General features: G+C 41.4%; 1 protein-coding gene across 1 annotated transcript in view; it reads left to right on the top strand.

The window, feature by feature from the left end:
* TPK1 (thiamin pyrophosphokinase 1) overlaps nt 1–20,970 on the top strand; it is a 286,110-nt gene that overhangs the window by 149,244 nt on the left and 115,896 nt on the right. Inside the window, exon 6 of the mRNA XM_081102719.1 lies at nt 20,371–20,517. Within this exon, the coding sequence (XP_080958845.1) occupies nt 20,371–20,517 (147 nt within the window). The remainder of the gene's footprint in view (nt 1–20,370; nt 20,518–20,970) is intronic.

Genomic DNA, 20,970 nt, shown 5'->3' with positions numbered 1-20,970 from the left:
TGATAAGTTTAGTGCCCAACTGACAGTACACTGGTTTCTTTACAGCTTGCTCTGATGAGCTGATATCTACAGCAAGGTTCCAATCTCATCTGAAGCAAAATGTAATACTTCTATTGTGTGTGGAAACGTGTTCTGGAAAGGGAAAAATACTTTACAGTAGAGAAACCCAGTAGATACCACTCACATCAAGTAATCAGAATGAACATCATTAGTGATAATTCATGTTGATAACATACCCCTCTATATAGATTCTAGAGGCCCAGTGCACAGATTCGTGCACCCATGGGGTCCCGCAAGCTGGCCTGCGGGGATCGGGCTGAAACTGGCTCTCTAACATCCCCTGAGGAGTTCCCAGGTTGTAAGAAGGCAGTCCTCGGGTGACACACCCCAGAATCGGGCTCCCTTCTCTCTGGTTCCGGATGCATCACCCGAGAACTGCAGCTGCCAAGTCACTGCAGTTTGGCAGCTCCTGTGTTAAGCATCTGCCCCCTGGTGGTCATTGTGCATCCTACTACTGGTCAGATGGCTGCTTGATGGGTTGCTTAGGCTTTTATATATATACTAGAGGCCCGGTGCACAAAATTTGTGCACTCGGGAGGGGGGGCCCCCTCAGCTCGGCCTGTGCCCTCTCGCAGTCTGGGACCCCTCGGGGGATGACCACCTGCTGGCTTAGGCCCGCTCCCTGGGGGGATTGGGCCTAAGATGGCAATCAGACATCCCTCTGGTAGCCCGGCTGCCCTCGGGGGATGTCCACTTGCCAGGAGGGAGCAGGCCTAAACTGCAGTTGGACATCCTTAACACTGCTGAGGAGGCAGGAGAGGCTCCCACCACCACCGCTGTTCTGGCAACCATCAGCCTGGCTTGTAGCTGAGCAGAGATCCTCCCATGTGAGTGCGCCCTGACCACCAGAGGGCAGCTCCTGCATTGAGCGTCTGCCCCCTGGTGGTCAGTGTGTGTCATAGTGACCAGTCATTCCCAGCCCTTCTGCTGTTAGGGTCAGTTTTCATATTAGCCTGTTACTATATAGGATAGAGGCCTGGTGCACAGGTGGGGTCTGGCTGGTTTGCCCTGAAGGGTGTCCCAGATCAGGGTGGGGGTCCCTCTTGGGTGCCTGGCCAGCCTAGATGAGGGGATGATGGCTGTTTGCAGCTGGTCGCTCCCCCTTGAGGATGGGGGTCCCCACTGGTGTGCCTGGCCAGTCTGGGTGAGGGGCTGAGGGCCATTTTCAGGCTGGCGGGTGGCTGAAGCTCCCAACCTCTCCTTTTTTTCCTTTTTCTTTTTTTTTATTCTGGGATTTATTTACCTTCTATGGCTGTCACTGGAGCTGAGAGCCGGCTTTAGCTCTGAGGCTTGGCTCCAACTCTGAGACCTCGGCTGCTGAAAGCAGGTATCTAGGTTTGTTTGGCTTCTATAATTGAAAGACTGTTGCAACTCCAGCTCTGAGGCCCAGCTGGCTGAAAGCAGGTTTCTGGGGTTTGTTTTAGCTTCTATACTTGCAACATTATTTCTTAGAGTGCAGCTCAAAGGCCAGCAGCGGCAAGCGGGGAACCTTGGCTTCCTCCATCACTGGAGCACGCAAGCCTCCTGTTTGCTTCAGCTGCCTGGCTGCCGGCCGCCATCTTGGTTGTCAGTTAATTTGCATATCACCCTGATTAGCCAATGGGAAGTGTGTCGGAGGTATGGTTAATTACCATGCTTGGCTATTATTAGATAGGATAGATAGGGTGGAAAGGGCACTTTTAGAGTTCTTCCCTTCACCCATAATTCCAATTTAATCATAAAAAGTTAGGAAACCTAATTGAAGGTCATTCTACAAAATACCTGACCATTTGTTTAGGTATTTTATTCTTTTTGATGCAACTATAAATGAGATTCTTTAAATATATATATATATATATATACACACACACACACACACACACACACACACACTGAGTGGCCAGATTATTATGACCACCTGAAGTTTGTAGGCAAATTAGCTATAATTTCACGCTGAAGTTGCTAGAAGGTCAGACCATTATAAATAGGGAAGCAGGTTGTTTACCATGACAGAAGTGATTTTTTTCTAAAGATATGGTTAAACAACGTGATTTTACAGCCTTTGAATGTGGGATATATTTGAACGTGAGTGGCCAGATTATTATGACCACCCCATCGGTACTTCATTGGGCTACCTTTTGCCTTCAATACCGCGGCAATTCTTCTTGGCATTGACTCCACGAGATATTGAAAGGTGATGTGAGGAATCTGACACCATGCCTGATGAATAGCACTGTCCAGTTCCATGGAACCAGCTGCTTGATGGCTCTTTTAACTTCATCCCACAAATGCTCAATTCAATTGAGATGTGGTAATTGTGGGGGCCACCTAAGCAAGGTAAAGTCTCCCTCATGTTCTTGAAACCACTCCTGCACAATGCAAGCACCATGGCATGGCACATTGTCTTGTTGGAAGAAGCCATCTCTATTGGGATATGCCATCAACATGATAGGATGAACCTGATCAGCAACGATACTTAGGTATGTTGTGCTATTCAGACGTTGTTCCACACGAATTAAAGGGCCCAAATCATGCCAGGAAAACATGCCCCAAACCATAACACTGTCCCCACCAGCTTGAAGGGTTGTACTCATGCATGTGTGGTGCATGCTTTCATGCTGTTTCCGCCAAATTCTCACTCTGCCATCTGCATGATGCAACTGGAAATGTGATTCATCGGACCACGTGACTTTTTTTCAATGCCTGACTGTCCAATCCTTGTGTTCCTGTGCGAATTGGAGACGTTTTATCTTGGTAACTGCAGACAGCAAAGGTGTTCGAACAGGCCTTCGACTTCTATATCCCATATGATGCAGTGTATGGCTAATTTGCCTACAAATGTCAGGTGGTCATAATAATCTGGCCACTCAGTACAATGAAGTGAATTAGTTATGCAAATAATAATAATAATAAAACCTTGAGAGTATTTGCTTAGGAAGTTTTCAGTATTCAGTATTTTTGGAAGTGTCAGTGAAGTACTGATATGGTGGTCATAATAATCCGGCTGGTCATAATAATCTGGCCACTCAATGTATATATAGTTGATAGTATTACAGATGTCTCCCATTTCTCCCCCTTCCCCCCTCCCGAGATTGTTTTCTTAGTTTCTTTTTCTGAAAGTTCCTTATCCTATATAATAAAAGCCCAACGACTGAACAGCGGAATGACCTGAACGACTGGTCTACCAGTTCCTATGTTGCGCACTGACCACCAGGGGTCAGATGCTCAACTCAGAAGCTGCCATTGGTGGTCAGTGCGCTCCCACAGTGGGAGCGCTGCTCTCTGCAGTAGGAGCAGCCGCTCGACTGACTGGGATGAGCTGTGCTCCCACAGCTGGTTGATCCCTGCAGGTCATGCCCCCACCAGTGCACGAGTACCGTGCACTGCACCTCTAGTTAGTATATAAAAATGCAATCAATTTCTGACTGTTAATTTTGTATCCTGCTGCTTTACTGAATTCATTTGTAAGTTCTAATAGTTTTTTTTTGTGGAATTTCTTGGGGTTCTTCACATGTAGTATATCATCTGCAAATGATGATAGTTTTACTTCTTCCTCTCCAATTTGGATGCCTTTTATTTCTTTTTCTTGTCTGATTGCTGTGGCTCCACTGTCTTAGCTCTAACAAGTATACCATAGTTATTTAAGCTGTTGACATTGGTGGAAACTGGTGCTATCTGTGTACTATCTTTGCAACTTTTTACTACATCTAAAGTTATCCCCAAATAAAAAGTTTACTTAAAACTTATGTTCACTGGTTCACATATGCTGTAACTATAGAATGATGTAATCTTTTTGTGACATGATTCATAATAATCCTACATAAAAAAAGTGTAGCATGCAAATTGTTCCCTCAACAGGAGTTTGTCCTGGTGTTCGACTAGGGGGCAGGGCCGGCCAGGGGAAGGGAGGGAGTACCTGGCCTGCGGCCAGCAGCCCTAGGGACCCTACCAGTGCATGATTTTCGTGCATTGGACCTCTAGTATAAAATAAAAGGGCAAGTACTTCTTTAGCACTTAAGCAAATCAAAATACTGTTTTATAAACTCTCTCACTTTAAAGTGTATCCTCACAAAGTTTCAAATTGTGAGTCTCTGCTGCACATTTATGCTTGATGATGTGTGAACTGTGGTTACAACCCAGACACTCTCAACCTTCTTAGTTTCCCAAGAGAGCAAAGAATAGTAGGACTTGATCAAAGATAAACTAGCACTAGCCATGGTTTATCAGTATTGACTGTAGAAGAAGTAACCCTGTTTATCCTGCATCCCCTCCTTACCTATCAAACTCCAGTGGTCTCCATCCTCACTTTTATCTTCTGTCATACCTGCCTTTCATCTTGTTTCCCTGGGCTTCAGTTACAGTCTGTGTCATTAACTCCCTAATTTATACCTCTCATCTGAAACTCCGAAGTCATATTTCTACCTCTAACTGGCAGGCCAGAGGAATTTCATTTCACTGTCTGAAACAAGATTCACCATCTTTCTCACAAAATCTCATTTTCTCATTCTTCATTTTCTATGTCGTTCTTCGGCACTGCCATCCATCCACCTAGCAGAAACCTAACGGAAACCTTATTTTGCTGTACCATCCCTTATAAGTTGGTTACAGGTATCTCTTATGCCCACTTTGTTCTTTCTAGTTTTATTGATACTATTTTAGTTCAGAACTTTATATTTCTACCTGGGTTATTTGATTAGCATTTTGTTTGCCCCCTTTACTCTCTAAAATTCATGTCCTTTTTCTTAAATGTGTATTGGTTTGACTTTTTTATCTCATTTATTTAATAAATATTTGTTCAATGAATAAATTTATTTCCAGTATTATCAATGCAAATTCTAAAGGACATCATGGCAAACCTTAACTGGCATATAGATTCTTTGAAGGGATCTTCTTAGTAGCATTCTGGATGTCATATCACTTCTTCTGTGACATGTGTCCAGATGCTTAGCATCTTCGTGGTCTCTACCAGTTGTAATAATGAACGTTTATTATTAAAAGTATCAGTTTCCAATACATTGTAATTAGAGGTTAGATGTTTACGCACTTGAGATAGGCCTGGCACTCTTTCTAGTTCTATCACAGTAGAAAGCTATTTAAGTTATTCTAGCTTCAGTTTTCTCATATATTAGAATAATAACCTATATATACCAGCAAGTTATTACTTAATGCGCTTGCCTCAGTGCCTGCAACATATAAATTCCTTAATGAAAATGTAACTGTTATAGGGGTGGTATTAATAGTCATATATTGACTATTGTTGTATACAGATCATAGTCTTGTGATCTGTAACATTTTATATAATGCATTTATATATTTAATATATTTTTATAAGATATAGGATAAGAGAAAATATATTAAATATATTTTATACAATATATTGTGATTTTTTGATCTTGTAATAAATTTCATGGAATAATTGTTTTAGAATTAGACAATATTTTTAAAAATCTCTTAAGCAAGGTTGTTACAGTTTATGGCTAAAGTTCATGGACTTACCATAGCATTGTTTCTTTTGGATATATTTTCCTTTTAGAAGAATTCTTTTAATATTAGGAACTTAAAGTAAATGGAGTACAACTTGCATGTTGAAGTGCTTGCTAGCAGAGGTTTAAACTTTCCCTATTTTAGGGAGCCAGTGAGAGTAGTATCTATGTTTTTAGTAATGGGATCCAACAGGGGGGTGAGTTGTACAATCCAGCTCACCACTGTTGGCTCTGTGCCTTGATGGAGAGAAAAAAGAGATGTGCTCCAACTTCTCTAATCCTGGGATAGGCATCGTGTGCTTTGAGAGAGGTCTGAGGGCTGTATTACTCCAAGATGAGTCCACAGTTCACTTCAGAGTTCCAAAGGCAGATTTCCTCCCCTTGGATATACTGTGGAAGCTTCTAGGGATCTTATTCCAGTCAGTTTACTTTTAGATCGTACCTCTTCTCTATCATCATGTGGTGATTTGGTGACTAAGATCATGACCGCAAATAGCCTCCAGTCTAATAGAGGAGACAGATGTACAGGTAACCATGGCATAATTAATTTCAGTCTATAAAGGCTTTAATGCTCCTATTCCAAATACATTCATGTTTTTGTAATGATTGTTTATAGAGAACCCTTCTCTATTTCCCCCTTTAATTTTTCATTTCAGAAAATTGAATAATGTGGATTTTTAAAATAACGAAATTCCAGCTCGTATCCATTTATGCATCCATGGGAGCCAAGTATCAGACAAGGAAGCAAGGAGAAAAAAAAGATTTCTGGGCCTGATGTGAACTAGCAGGCTATTTCCTAGATCATTTTGGAGCTGCCTTCAAAAGGGGAAATCACATCTCTGTTTTCCCTTCTTCTTAGAAACCAGCAATCTTTTTTATAGTGCTGTGCAGCATGAGAAAATAGATGAGGCCAGTGCTTTGAAGTGACTCTGGACATATTGTGAAGAATATAAAAAGCTTACTGCCTCACAGGCTGTGGCAGCCTAAGCCATCCCTGCTGGGGGAAAAGCATGCTTTTATATGCCCTGGGACAGGGGGTAAGATTATGTGCTACCAAGAATCTCAGTTGGATGGCTCACTTGCCAGATAAGATTTCTTATTAATGCAGAGAATTACAGATATAGCTGGGGTGGAGCTCCTCCGCAGAGGAACGCTGACCTTGTGTGAAAGGACTTTTCATTTTGAGTTACTGCATTGCGAAGATACAGAAATTGCAAAGGGAGGAGGAAAGTATATCTTGAGTAATACACATAATAAAACATCCTGAAAATGCTGAGTAGATTATAAAAGTTCTCTTTATTTTGAGTATCCCTTAGCAAGACACATATTACATATTAAAATACCTACATCTGTAATTATGATTATCCACAGTGTTAATAGTATCTACATTTTAAAGGTGTGATTGACTTATAGTTTGAGTCACGACTGAAGAGCTAGAATGATGTTACTGTTTATCGTGAGGGTTTGCATATCAAATTAATATATTTTCAGTGGTATTTAAGTGATCATGAGGAGAGAATATATACATAGAAAGACATTTGTGTGTGTGGGTGTGTGTGTAATCTCAGAAAGTTCCATTTACATCAGAGAAGATAGAATCCTATAGCATTCACTGTCCATCTTTTTCCTGTCTTAATAGTTGGAGGTAGAAGATGTCTTTCTGTTTCCATGGGCGCCTGTTTTCCAAGTAGTTGAACTTAGCATTCCATGGTAAAAGTGCCAATTCAGAACAGCAGGTGGCACACTAAAAGATGCAAAGAGTAAAAATCAGATGGTACCAGCTTCTTTCCTCGAGATACTATGTACCTTCCCCTCTCTACATGTATGTGAATGTATGTAATTCCCAGTCTGGAAAGCTGGATCAAGTTATTTTGATGCACTTTAGAAATGGGACTATCTGGCCCTAACCGGTTTGGCTCAGTGGATAGAGCGTCGGCCTGCGGACTGAAGGGTCCCAGGTTTGATTCCGGTCAAGGGCATGTACCTTGGTTGCGGGCACATCCCCGGGGTGTGCAGGAGGCAGCTGACCGATGTTTCTCTCTCATCGATGTTTCTAACTCTCTATCCCTCTCCCTTCCTCTCTGTAAAAAATCAATAAAATATATTTTTTAAAAGATAATTTAAAAAATGGGACTATCTGAATTCAAATAGACTGATTAAATTTTAATTCTCTTTTGCCATCCATTTCTATTAGAAATTTTAGATGCCTATAAAACTGACCCCAAAAATTGTGTTTTTAAAGCACACATATAAAGAAAGAAAATTTTTTCATAAAGAGGAAATTATTATTGAACAGGTATTTTAATCCTAGATTGCACTCAGTTGACTGTGGTGTTCATGAATATGTAGTACATTTGCTTATAATTTTAAGGTCAACCTGAGGATGATGAGGTAATTATTTTATACACATGTATTACCTGAGGCAAACTTACTTCATGGCAAGAAATAAGCTTTAGGTAATCAATGTCACTGCAGTAACAGTTTTGGGTTTTTTGTTTTGTTTTGTTTTTTTTTGCTTGTGTGTGTGTGTGTGTGTGTGTGTGTGTGTGTGTGTGTGTTCATTCTCACCCAAGGATATTTTTTCCGTTCATTTTTAGAGAGAGTGGGTGGGAGGGGGTGGAAAGAGAGAGAAACATCAATGTGAGAGAGACACATCAATTGGTTGCTTTCTACTCTAGCCCTGACTGGGGCCCAGGATTGAATCCGCAACCAAAGTACATGGCCTTGGTGGGAAGTGAACCTGAGACCCTTTGGTGCATGTGCCAGTGCTTCAACCACTGAGTCATACCAGCCAGAACAGTAGTAACAGTTTTAACATTCTCATTCAGCATTCTAAAATGGTCCAGTGCATATCTAGAAACCAGAATGTTAATAACTAAGTGCAAAATTTGCAATCAGAATGTTCTCTGTTCTCCCAGAAGATGGAAAGGGGGTAATTAGCATAAACTATTTATATTGCTTCAGATTGTAAAAAACTAGAGATTGCATTATGCCAGTCTGATAGCTGCTGATTATCCACTGGTTAAATAAAAAAGACGAACAAAGTTTATACCCCTAAACTCTGGGGAAAGAATGCCCTCAAACTACTTCAAACAGCAGAATCAAATCCATCCAGACATGGAGACCAAGAGTTCAAGAGTTTCATTTATCACTTTGTGCAAGAATATGTAGCAAAGACTTAGACTCTGGCTGAAGCAAAGCAAGAAATATTGTTGGGTAAAAATGAATCATGATGATGCAAGATAGGATATTTAAAAATGATCACATGCAAAAATACTAATCTTCTGGAACCAATTACCTCTTACCAAAACCAGTCTGCTTGCAGAAAGGTTTGGAAAATTATCTGTCTCTTCTCCACTGGCTCAGTGGTGGGAATGACTAAGGAAGAGGCTACAGGTTCCATGTCCTGGTACCTCATAAGCCAGTTTCCACAGAATGGGAAAAATATTGTTTAGTGCTGTGAACATTCTTAACATTCTAAATATCTAACTTCAGTAGAGCATCATGTATGTGAATTTTTAAAAATTAATTTTTAGTGTATTACAGTTGTCCCCCCTTTTTTCCCCTTTGACCCCCTCAGGCCTTCAACTATTGTCTGTGTCCATGGGCTATGTATATCCTATATAACAATCCTATATAATAAAAGGGCAATATGCAAATTGACCCTAATGGCAGAAAGACCAGGGACAACTGGTCACTGGGACAGGCACTGACCACCAGGGAACAGACGCTCAATGCAGGAGCTGCCTCCTGGTAGTCAGTGCGCTCCAACAGGGGGAGCTCTGCTCGGCCACAAGCCAGGCTGACTACTGCGAGCACAGTGTCAGTGGCGGGAGCCTCTCCCGCCTCCTCAGCAGCACTAAGGATGTCCTACTGTGGCTTAGGCCTGCTCCCTGGGGGAGTCATGCCTAAGCTGGCAGTCTGGGAGCCCTTGGGAGTGAGCCTAAACCAGCAGGTGGACATCTCCCGAGGGGTCCTGGACTGTGAGAGGTTGCAGGTTGGACTGAGGGACCCCCCCCCCCCCCGAGTGTACAAAATTTTGTGCACCAGGCCGGGCCTCTAGTATACATATAAGTTCCCTGGTTAATCTTCTCACCACCCACCACCCTACCCTGCTTCCCTGTGATTTTTTTGCAGCTGCATAGTATTCTATGGTGTAAATATACCACATCTTTTTTATCAGCTCATCTACTGATGGGCACTTGGGCTCTTTCCTGATTTAGCTACTATAAATTGTGCTACTGTGAACGTAGAAGTGCACATATTCTTTCTGATTGGTGTTTTGGAATTCTTTGGATATATTCCTAGAAGTGGGATCCCTGGGTCAAATAGCAGTTCCATTTTTAGTTTTTTGAGGAAACTTCATACTGTTTTCCATAGTGGCTGCACCAGTCTGCATTCCCACCAGCAGTGTGCTAGGGTTCCTTTTTGTCACATCCTCCCTAGCGCTTGTCAGTTGTTGATTTGTTGATGATAGCCACTCTGACAGGTGTGAGATGATACCTCATTGTCATTATAATTTGCATCTCTCGGATGATCAGTGACTTTGAGCATATTTTCACATGCCTGTTGCCATTTGTATGTCCACTTTGGAGAAGTGTCTATTTAGGTCCTTTGCCCATTTTTTAATTGGATTGTTTGACTTCCTTCTGTTAAGTTGTATTAGTTCCTTTTATATTTTAGAAATTAACTTATCAGATGAATCATTGACAAATCTGTTCTCCCATACAGTGGGTTCCCTTTTCATTTTGATGATAGTTTCTTTTACTGTGCAGAAGCTTTTTATTTTGATAAAGTCCCATTTGTTTATTTTCTCCTTTGTTTCTCCTGCCCTAGGAAATGTATTGGTGTAAACACTGCTACAAGAAACGTCTGAGATTTTGCTACCTGTTGTTTCTTCTAGGATTTTTATGGTTCTTCCATGACCTACATTTACGTCTTTTATCCATTTTGAGTTTATTCTTGTGTATGGTGTAAATTGGTGGTCTAGTTTCTTTCTTTCTTTTTTTTTTTTTTTGTTGCATATACCTGTTTTCCCAGCACCATTTATTGAAGAGACTGTTTTGACTCCATTGAGTGCTCTTGCCTCCTCTGTCAAATATTAATTGAATGTAATGACTTGGGTCGATTTCTGGGTTGTCTGTTCTGTTCCACTGATCTATATGCCTACTCTTGTGCCAGTACCAGGCTGTTTTGATTACAGTGGCTTTGTAGTATAACTTGATATCTGGTATTGTGATCCATCCAATTTTGTTCTTCTTTCTCAAGATTGCTGTGGCTATTTGGGGTCTCTTTTGGTTCCATATAAATATTTGTTCTTGCTCTGTGAAATATGCTTTTGGTATTTTAATAGGGATTGCATTGAATCTTTAGATTGTTTGGGAAGTCTGGACATTTTAATGATGTTGATTTTACCAATCCATGAATACGGTATATTCTTCCTATGTGAAAGAATCTTTAGCCAGATTTTAAAAATAGCTGGTGTTTTTGGAGGAGGATAGACAAAGCATGCAGATTTGAAATTTTTCATTTATCTAACCAGTCATTTAGCTTCTGTGGACAATATTTATCCTATATAATAAGAGGTAATATGCAAATTGACCATCACTATAACACACAAGATGGCCGCCCCCATGTGGACACAAGATGGGCTGCAGAGGAGGGCAGTGAGGGGTGAACAGGCCTGCAGGAGAGGGCAGTTGGGGGGGGACCAAGCCTGCGGGGGGGGCGGTGGTTGGAGGGACCAGGCCTGCAGGGGAGGGCAGTTGGGGGGAACCAGGCCTGCAGGGGAGGGCAGTTAGGGGCAATCAGGCTGGCAGGGGAGCAGTTAGGTGTTGATCAGGGTGGCAGATAGGTGAGCGGTTGGGAGCCAGCAGTCCTGGATTGTGAGTGGGATGTCCCAGATTGGAGAGGGTGCAGGCTGGGCTGTGAGACAATCCCCGTGCACAAATTTTGTGCACCGGGCCTCTAGTATAAAATAAATTATAATAACCTTTCAAACTCTACGTCCAAGTAACTAATTGTTTCTGAATATGATATAAATCATTCTTTGACTTTTTAATTTTGCACTATCTACCAATGGTGTTGAAGATGCTATGCTAGGTATTTGCGATGTTCAAAATCACAAATCATACATCTTTGCATTTACAATGAACCCCATAATTCAAAAGGAATACCTTTCCCCTAAGAATACTTTTATGTCCTGTCAGTGTGAGGGGTTTGGAGACCATAATCTCCTGCAGTAGATTTTATAATATTCATGTTATTTATTTACACAGACTGTGATTTTATGTTATTTTGCCTATAAATATATTTTTTATTTTTCTCTTTAAAAAATTTAATTTTTAGCAGACATAATAGAGTAAAATCATGTACAGAAAAACAACAACAACCTCCACAAGTGTTTTATTTATTCTATTCAGCTCTCCATGGTACTCACTTCCTAATATAGAGAAATGTAAATACATGCAAATATGCTCTTGCCATGGGAAGGAAAAATAACACATTTCCACATTTACATATATCACACTGTTGTTTCATTTGTTCAGAAAAAATGTCCCACCCCAGAGAAGTGTATCTAGTCAGTCAAAGAATATAAGTACTCAGGACAGACCTGTGAGGAAAGAGCACTGTTATTACAGTCAGGCTTGAGATGTTTAACTAAAAAGGTCAAAGACTTGCCCAGGGTAAATCACAAAAGCATTTCATTAACCTGGCAAAGAACTCAGTCATTGTCCTACACTCTTTTTGTCATGACCAGGGTGCTGAAATTAAAAGGTTTTCATGGATTCTTAGCAATCTGAGGGTCAGCAAAGAAGAACTAAAACAGTGGTAATTAAGAGTTCTAAGGAGAGTGGTCATAGCTGTCATCGGTGTCAGAAAGGCAGTTGAGGTCAACATACGGAAAATCTTTATTCTCTAGAAAGATAAAGAATTTGAAGTTGATCTGCAGGTAATGGTAATCCTCTAAAGAATTTTGAATGCAAGGTCATAGATAATTTAGAAAAATAGTGTCATGTTTATGTGCAAGATGAATTAAAGGATGGAAATTCTAATGACAGTAATAAAAGAACCAATTACAGGATTCTTTGAAGAATAACTCTTTAGTCATTTTTCTTGTCAAGAATTTGAGAAAGAAATAGGGACCTTAGAAAATAGTTAAAGTGTATACCTGGTGATGACTAGTGGTCTTGTTGGCCAAAGAGTTAAAGTGTGAAACCTATAACCATATGTCTGTTCTGTGTATACCAGCCACTCTGCTAAGGTATAGAAGGTTGAAAAATGCAAACTGAGTCAGGCAGTTTATTTCATATATCTATACCTATATCTATATCTATATCTATATCTATATCTATATCTATATCTATATCTATATCGTTGGCAAGGATTTATTAGGAAGCTTATTAGTCATGGCAAATAAAAAGCCATGAGAAGAACTGAGATCTCCAAATTCTGGCACTTGCCTTACAACACTAGCTAGAAGCTAATAAACATTAAAGATGTCCCGAAGCGAATCTTACCTAAGTCCCAATTTTACCTGGACCAGATACCCATAGACATAGAAATGAGATGCCTATGCGCTCCCCAGACTGATTACCTAGGAAGTAGGAAAGAAGACCTTTTCCTCAAGCTATTAACTGAGCATTACCAGGAGAGTTCTGCTCTTCCAGCTATAACCATGGGACACTGGTGCCTGACAGACAACTCCAAGCTGAGCAACTTGACAAGAATGCTAAATGATGACAGGGAGGAGGAGCAAGCAGGTACAGGTATTTCTAGTTCAGTGATGGCGAACCTTTTGAGCTCGGCCTGTCAGCATTTTGAAAAACACTAACTTAACTCTGGTGCCGTGTCACATATAGAAATTTTTTGATATTTGCAACCATAGTAAAACAAAGATTTATATTTTTGATATTTATTTTATATATTTAAATGCCATTTAACAAAGAAAAATGAACCAAAAAAATGAGTTCGTGCCAAACCGGTTTGGCTCAGTGGATGGAGCGTCGGCCTGCGGACTCAAGGGTCCCGGGTTCGATTCCGGTCAAGGGCATGTGCCTTGGTTGCGGGCACGTCCCTAGTAGGAGGTGTGCAGGAGGCAGCTGGTCTATGTTTCTCTCTCATCGATGTTTCTGACTCTCTATCGCTCTCCCTTCCTCTCTGTAGAGAATCAATAAAATATATTAATAAATAAATAAATAAATAAATAAATAATGCCGTGTTTATTGGTATTTAAAAAAATTTCTAAAAAAAAAAAAAAATGAGTTCACGTGTCAGAGGTGTCATAGGTCCGCCATCACTGCCCTAGTTGGAGACCTTCCTGATGGCTAATATGAACACATTGCTGAGGCTTCATAAAGTTTACTGCAACCCAGGAATAATTTCCATTAAAAAAAAAAAGTCATACAAAAATCCTGCCACAAAATAAGACACTTGAAATCCCATGGCCACACTGACTGGAAAGGCAGGCATTATCTATGACTGCCAGATACTGACCAAACCAAGACCCAGTTTCTACAGGGCCCTAGAGAACCATGATTGTCCCCTGGCACCTACACAACCCTCCCTGGTGGTGTGGTGTCTTCCATAAGCCAGGTTTCTGCAGTAAGCCCCAAAGACCAAGCTTGGCAGAGGCTGTGGCAGTTAACTCTCTCTGGAGCCCCACCTCTTTGTCCTTCCCAATAGGCTGTCATACATCTTCACTGACACAGTGAGTCAGGCAGTTTCTGACTGTCAGAATTTGTGGCCATCAGCCTTTGTTAAGCAGATTGTGCTGTTGTCAGTAATGCTATAATTGAAGTTTCATAGTGTGGGTGAGACCCGAACCTTCTCCCCTTGTACACATTGTGCCTGAGCTGAGTCTGGAAGATAGAATTGGGGCTAACCAGAATGAGGGGGAGTGTTTTATTTCGAGTGTTCAAGTCTAAAGATAAAACTCGTAGGTTTGGAATGTCAAGGGGCAGGCAATGTGCACAGTACTAATCACAGGTGCACACCTGGTTAGTGCAGTATTTACATGTTTCCTTGAACAAGCTAACAGAATGAACTAATAGGGAGGGGGCCACACACACAACCTTATTGCAATGGGTTTGGTGTTTCTCTCCTAGCTTCTTCCGCTGCAGACTTGTAACCAGTGTGTCCAGGACCTCTGCCAGCAAGTTCCTTCCTATTTGCACAAGGAGATTGGAGTCCCTCAGCTAAGCTCTCCACAAAGACACAGGGACACGATAAGTTTCCTCTGGTTAATGAGGGAATAGGCTTTCAGGATAAACTTCTTTGGGAATTATGGTTTATAGCAGTCAGAAGTCTTAGCATAGATCCTTATCATTGCTTCCACAGTTTTTCTCTCAAATGCAAACAGGATTGCAAAAATTGTTTTCAGTATAAATATGTCCCTTCCTCCACCTTTTAAAAAATTTTTCTCTAAAATAACATGTTAAAAACCATGTTATATATAAACATGTTTATGGCATTTCTTAATAACATATTTACAATTTGACAGACTTGGATAAAACACTCTATTCATCCAAGTTCATTTTTGTTAGGGAGTGGAGGTAAGCATCCTTTGGAAATAACTATAGTAATTCCACTCTTTGCAAGGCAGGGGAGGCCCAGGCTCTGCAGATTGACATCTTGTGGTGTGTTCTGACAATTAAAGCACGTGTGGAATGTAAATGATGTCAGAGTTGAGGGTGTAACTGTGGAGTCAGCGTGGGAGGACACTGGACTTAACTCTTGTAGATTCTGGAAAGCCAGCACTAATTTTAAGCTGAACATGCATGATCAAATTGCAGATGCAGAAGCCAGTTCTCATAATCAGTTGGAAGATTACTTCGTTATCCAAGGCCAGGCAGGCGGCCCGTGGGGTTATCTAGGAGAGAAGGACCTCACCTGAGTGATAGCTGCAGCAGGGAAGGTGGAGTAAGAATTATGGAGAAAAATCCCGAGTTTTCTTAGACTCTCATCTCTGAACGGAAGCCTCATTATGTTGCCAATGCAAGAGGCATTCTTTACTTCTCACCCAAACAGGCTTGCATTAAACCGTGACTCATTGGGCTTGCTTGAAATTTAAGTGGGATCCCTGTAGTATTGTTTACACCAGCTGCCCAGATCCTGCAGAGGTTATATTCTTATTTGTCAGTACACAGTATATTTCGATACCATAAAATCCGAGGTTTGTAATTCCTTTGGTGTCTCATTGTACTTCACATCAATCATAAAAATTATTTTATAGGCTTATTCAAACATTTTGATATTGCTGGTTTCTGTCAGTTTGGTTTTGCTCCATCTTGATTCAGCCCTTCCCTTTGTTTCCTCGATTGAGTCTTCCATCTTTCAATTAGAGCACGGGTGGAGAACCTTTTTTCTTCCAAGGACCATGTAGACATTTATTACATCTTTCATGGGCCATACAAAATTATCAACTTAAAAATTAGCCTGCTATATTTGGCCAAACATTTAACTCACCCCTAATGCCTTGGCAGAGTCAGACCAAGTGATTTCCTGGGCCTTATACGGCATGCAGGCTGGACATTCAGTTGGACCAAAGAATTTCATCGTTCTATTCAAGCCTAACTGTAGCACAAAATGTCTAAATTTTTTGAGACTCTAGTGTTGAATTTTGCTAAGTTGGTTTCGTTAATATTGTAATTATCAAACAGTAGGGTAAACATATTGATACCGGCACCAGCAAGTAGGAATTCTTCCTGGGGTCTTGTCCCACGGACTCAAAGGACTCAAAGAACGAAGCTGTGGACCAGAAGAGTTCAAGCAACTTATTGCAAACAAACACAGGCTGCCTGGTAAAAGGGATTTAGATGCCCCCCAAGCATTCTGCTCTTCCCCTTATATCTGCTAAAGACCCACTCTTTGTCTGTCTGTGCTACTCTCTGATTGGTTCCTGGCCTTTTTGCAACATTTTGTTTTGCACTTTTAAGAAAAATATCCTTGTTTCAAAACACCCTGTTTTTCTGCTACCCATCCTGTTTTTCTGCTATTCTTTTTCCTACAAAACACATTTTTTGTTTGTTTCAGCTCCATAGATTCCTCCTTCTTCCACCTGTTACCCTATCTACCTAGTTCTGCTTTAACTCCTTTCAATATGTCTCAGTTTACATGGGATGGTCCCAGTTTGTGCCTGTATTCTTGGTGTAATTATTTACACTTTACTTTCAGAAATACCTCAGTTTATATGTTAACTTCTGTGATCACACTGTCTTTCAGGGAGAACCACAGAAAAATTATCCACTTAAATACTCCTACAGTGGGGCCTTGACTTACGAGTTTAATTTGTTCCGTGACGGAGCTCGTAACTCAAATTACTCGTATGTCAAATCAGAAAGTGAACGAGTGAGACACGTGATGCTGGGCTGATGTTGTGGCATTCACTGTGACGTTCGCTGCGCCAACTAGCGGTGGGGTATCTGAAGCTGGCTCATAACCCGAATTTTAGCTCACAACTCAAAGCAAAAAATTGGCCCAGAGACGGCTCGTATCTCGAAAAACTCGTTAGTCGGGACACTCGTAAGTCAAGGCCCCACTGTATTTTTAAAACATTTCTATTTAATTTCAGATAGAATGGTTTATTATTATTTGTTTTTATTATATGTAAGGTTTTCTTGCAATATATTCACTAAATTCTTCAGTCCTTTTCCATGGTCAATCAATCAGCTCTGCCTATGCTGGTACATTGTGAGATGAGGCACTAGTGTCCCACCCCGGCCACTATGGGTGCCACCATCTTTGTCATGGAGTGACGGTTAATTTACATATTACTTTTATTAGATAGTATGTTCCAAATGCTTTACACTTATAGCTCATGTAATTACCTCATTTAATCCCCACAATAACTCTATTAATTGTCCATTATAATCCACTATTTACATGTGAACTTAAAAATGAGGTACAGAGGTTTAGGCACCTTGCTAGGTTCAGTTGAGAGACAGTCCAGGTCCTCAAGATACTTGAATTCTAGCGTGGTGACAACCTGTAAAGCAGGCTCAGTGTCCATTGCTGGGCGTTACTAAATAAGTGCCCATAGGTGTGCTCTGGGAGTGCATGGGAGATGCACCAGCTGCAAAATCAGGAAAGATTGCAAATAGGAGGAACACATGGACAGAGTTTTAAAGGAAGAGTTGGCTGGTTGGCCAGGTGAATAGGCAGGTGGGAAAATGTAAAATTTGTACTTGAAAGAGTTGGTCTTGATAATAAAATCAGGGAGAACCAAGATGGCGGCATAGGTTAACACCGGAGTTTGCTGCCTTGAACAACTACTTCAAAAGTGAAACTAAAAGACGGCACGGACATCACCCAGAACCATTGGAACACTGGCTGAGTGTAAGTCCTACAACTAGGAGGAAAGAGAAACGCATACGGACACTCAGAGGAGGCGCAGTGCTGAAGTCAAACTCTGAGGTGCGGAGTACACGGAGCGGGCTGGCTGCGGAGGGCGCGGTTGGCGTTTTCAATGGGGAGGGAGTTGCAGACTCTGAGCTCCAGATACAGGCGAGTCTTTAGGGACCCAGACTCAAATGGGAGAAGTGGGACTGTCTGGCTTTGGTCAGAGCAGCTGCAGCTTTCTCTCCGAGGTGTGCAGCGGTTGCTGGGACTCAGAGAGGCAGAGCCCTTGGGGACAGGACTGAGAGCCACCATACCTGCTCTCTCTGGCTCACCCTGTTGATCCTGTGCGACCCGCCCCGCCCAAGCCCTGCACAGAGCCATTTGCTGGATAGCCTCAGGCAAAGGCTAGATTAGCACCTCCCTAGAGGACAGAAGTTCTCTCTCTGCAGACACAGCTGATTCTCACAGCCACTTGGCCTGGAGGTCAAACCCTCCCTGGTATTAGCTTCAACAATCAAGGCTTAACTACAAGACTGCGCACAAAGACCACTAGGGGGTGCACCAAGAAAGCATAACAAAATGCAGAGACAAAGAAACAGGACAAAATTGTCAATGGAAGATATAGAGTTCAGAACCACACTTTTAAGGTCTCTCAAGAACTGTTTAGAAGCCGCCGATAAACTTAATGAGATCTACAAGAAAACTAATGAGACCCTTGATCTTATGTTGGGGAACCAACTAGAAATTAAGCATACACGGACTGAAACAACGAATATTATACAGACTCCCGACAGCAGACCAGAGGAGCGCAAGAATCAAGTCAATGATTTGAAATGTGAGGAAGCAAAAAACACCCAACCGGAGGGGCAGAATGAAAAGAGAATCCAAAAATGCGAGGATAGTGTAAGGAGCCTCTGGGACAGCTTCAAGCGTACCAACATCAGAATTATAGGGGTGCCAGAAGATGAGAGAGACCAAGATGTTGAAAACCTATTTGAAGAAATAATGACAGAAAACTTCCCCGACCTGGTGAAAGAAATGGACTTACAGGTCCAAGAAGCGCGGAGAACCCCAAACAAAAGGAATCCAAAGAGGACCACACCAAGACACATCATAATTAAAATGCCAAGAGCAAAAGACAAAGAGAGAATCTTAAAAGCAGCAAGAGAAAGAAACTCAGTTACCTACAAGGGAATACCCATACGACTGTCAGCTGATTTCTCAACAGAAACTTTGCAGGCCAGAAGGGAGTGGCAAGAAATATTCAAAGTGATGAATACCAAGAACCTACAACCAAGATTACTTTATCCAGCAAAGCTATCATTCAGAATTGAAGGTCAGATAAAGAGCTTCACAGATAAGGAAAAGCTAAAGGAGTTCATCACCACCAAACCAGGATTATATGAAATGCTGAAAGGTATCCTTTAAGAAGAGGAAGAGGAAGAAAAAGGTAAAGATACAAATTATGAACAACAAATATGCATCTATCAACAAGTGAATCTAAGAATCAAGTGAATAAATAATCTGATGAGCAGAATGAACTGGTGATTATAATAGAATCAGGGACATAGAAAGGGAATGGACTGACTATTCTTGGGGGGGAAAGGGATGTGGGAGATGCGGGAAGAGACTGGACAAAAATCATGCACCTATGGATGAGGACAGTGGGTGGGGAGTGAGGGCGGAGGGTGGGGCGGGAACTGGGAGGAGGGGAGTTATGGAGGGAAAAAAGAGGAACAAATGTAATAATCTGAACAATAAAGATTTAATTTAAAAAAAAGAATAATAAAACAAAAGAAAGAAAAGAAAGAGTTGGTCTTGAAATCTGACTCTCCCACTTACCAATTCTGTGACCTTGAACAAGTAACTTAATTCCTTCACCTAAACAACAGAAATGATATCGATCATTCTTTATGGCTTATCTGATAAACACATAATATCAGAAGCTCTATTAAGGTGTTTGATGCTATTTAGTTATTTAAAACTAGAGGCCTGGTGCACGGGATTTGTGCACTGGTGGGGGACGTGGCCTCCGGGGATCAGCCCGCCGTGGGAGCACTGCTCATTCTGGTCAGCTGAGCAGTGCTCCCACTGTGGGAGCACACTGACCACCAGGAGGCAGCTTCTGTGTTGTGAGTCTACCCCCTGATGGTCAATGCATGTCATAGAGACTGGTCGAGCAGTCATTCTGGTGATTTCACCATTTGGTCGCTAGGCTTTTTTTTTTTTTAATATATTTTATTGATGTTTTACAGAGAGGAAGGGAGAGAGAGAGAGTTAGAAACATTGATGAGAGAGAAACATTGATCAGCTGCCTCCTGCACACTCCCCAGTGGGGATGTGCCCGCAACCAAGGTACATGCCCTTGACCGGAATCGAACCTGTGACTCTCGAGTCCACAGGCTGAAGTTTCATCCACTGAGCCAAACCGGTTAGGGTAAGGTCGCTAGGCTTTTATTATATAGGATTCTTTAACTATGTGACTCCAGTTTTGCTTTGCCTTGCTCAGGTCAATGTGATTGTGACAATGGGAGGACTTGCTGGGCGTTTTGACCAGATCATGGCGTCTGTGAGCACCTTGTTCCAAGCGACTCACATCACTCCTTTGCCAATTATAATCATCCAAGAGGAATCTCTCATCTACCTGCTCCAACCAGTAAGTGCAGAATAACTATATTGTCAGTAATTTGCTTCCACTACACTTGTACCATTTGAGTAGACCAGGAGAAAACATAGCCCCATGTGTGTTCTTGAGCCATTAGTGAACCTGACCATGTTTGCTTACTTGTGCTACTTTAGTCTGTTGCCTCTGGTCACTGAACAGGAAAAATGTAGGGAAGAAGCCTCGAAGTTTGCATTCTATTGTACCCAGAAAAAAAAAAAAATCCTGTAACTTTTAATCAAATTGACTAAGAATTAAATTTAATACTTTTGCATTTTGAGCAGCTGAATATGAGAAAAATCTCAGAGGAAGAACAAAGCTTGGCAAATATTTTAAATGGAATTCTCATATATTTTCAGTGTTGTCATTATAATTGGAAACTGGGGTTGATTTTGTTAAGCATTTAAAAAAATCTTTAACTTTTACTGTTCTTAGGTTGCCTTTTTA

This window comes from Myotis nattereri, assembly GCF_964212035.1.
Source record: "Myotis nattereri genome assembly, chromosome: 11".
In the NCBI taxonomy this organism is placed as follows: Eukaryota; Metazoa; Chordata; class Mammalia; order Chiroptera; family Vespertilionidae; genus Myotis; species Myotis nattereri.
This window is presented reverse-complemented; position numbering and strand designations above follow the sequence as displayed.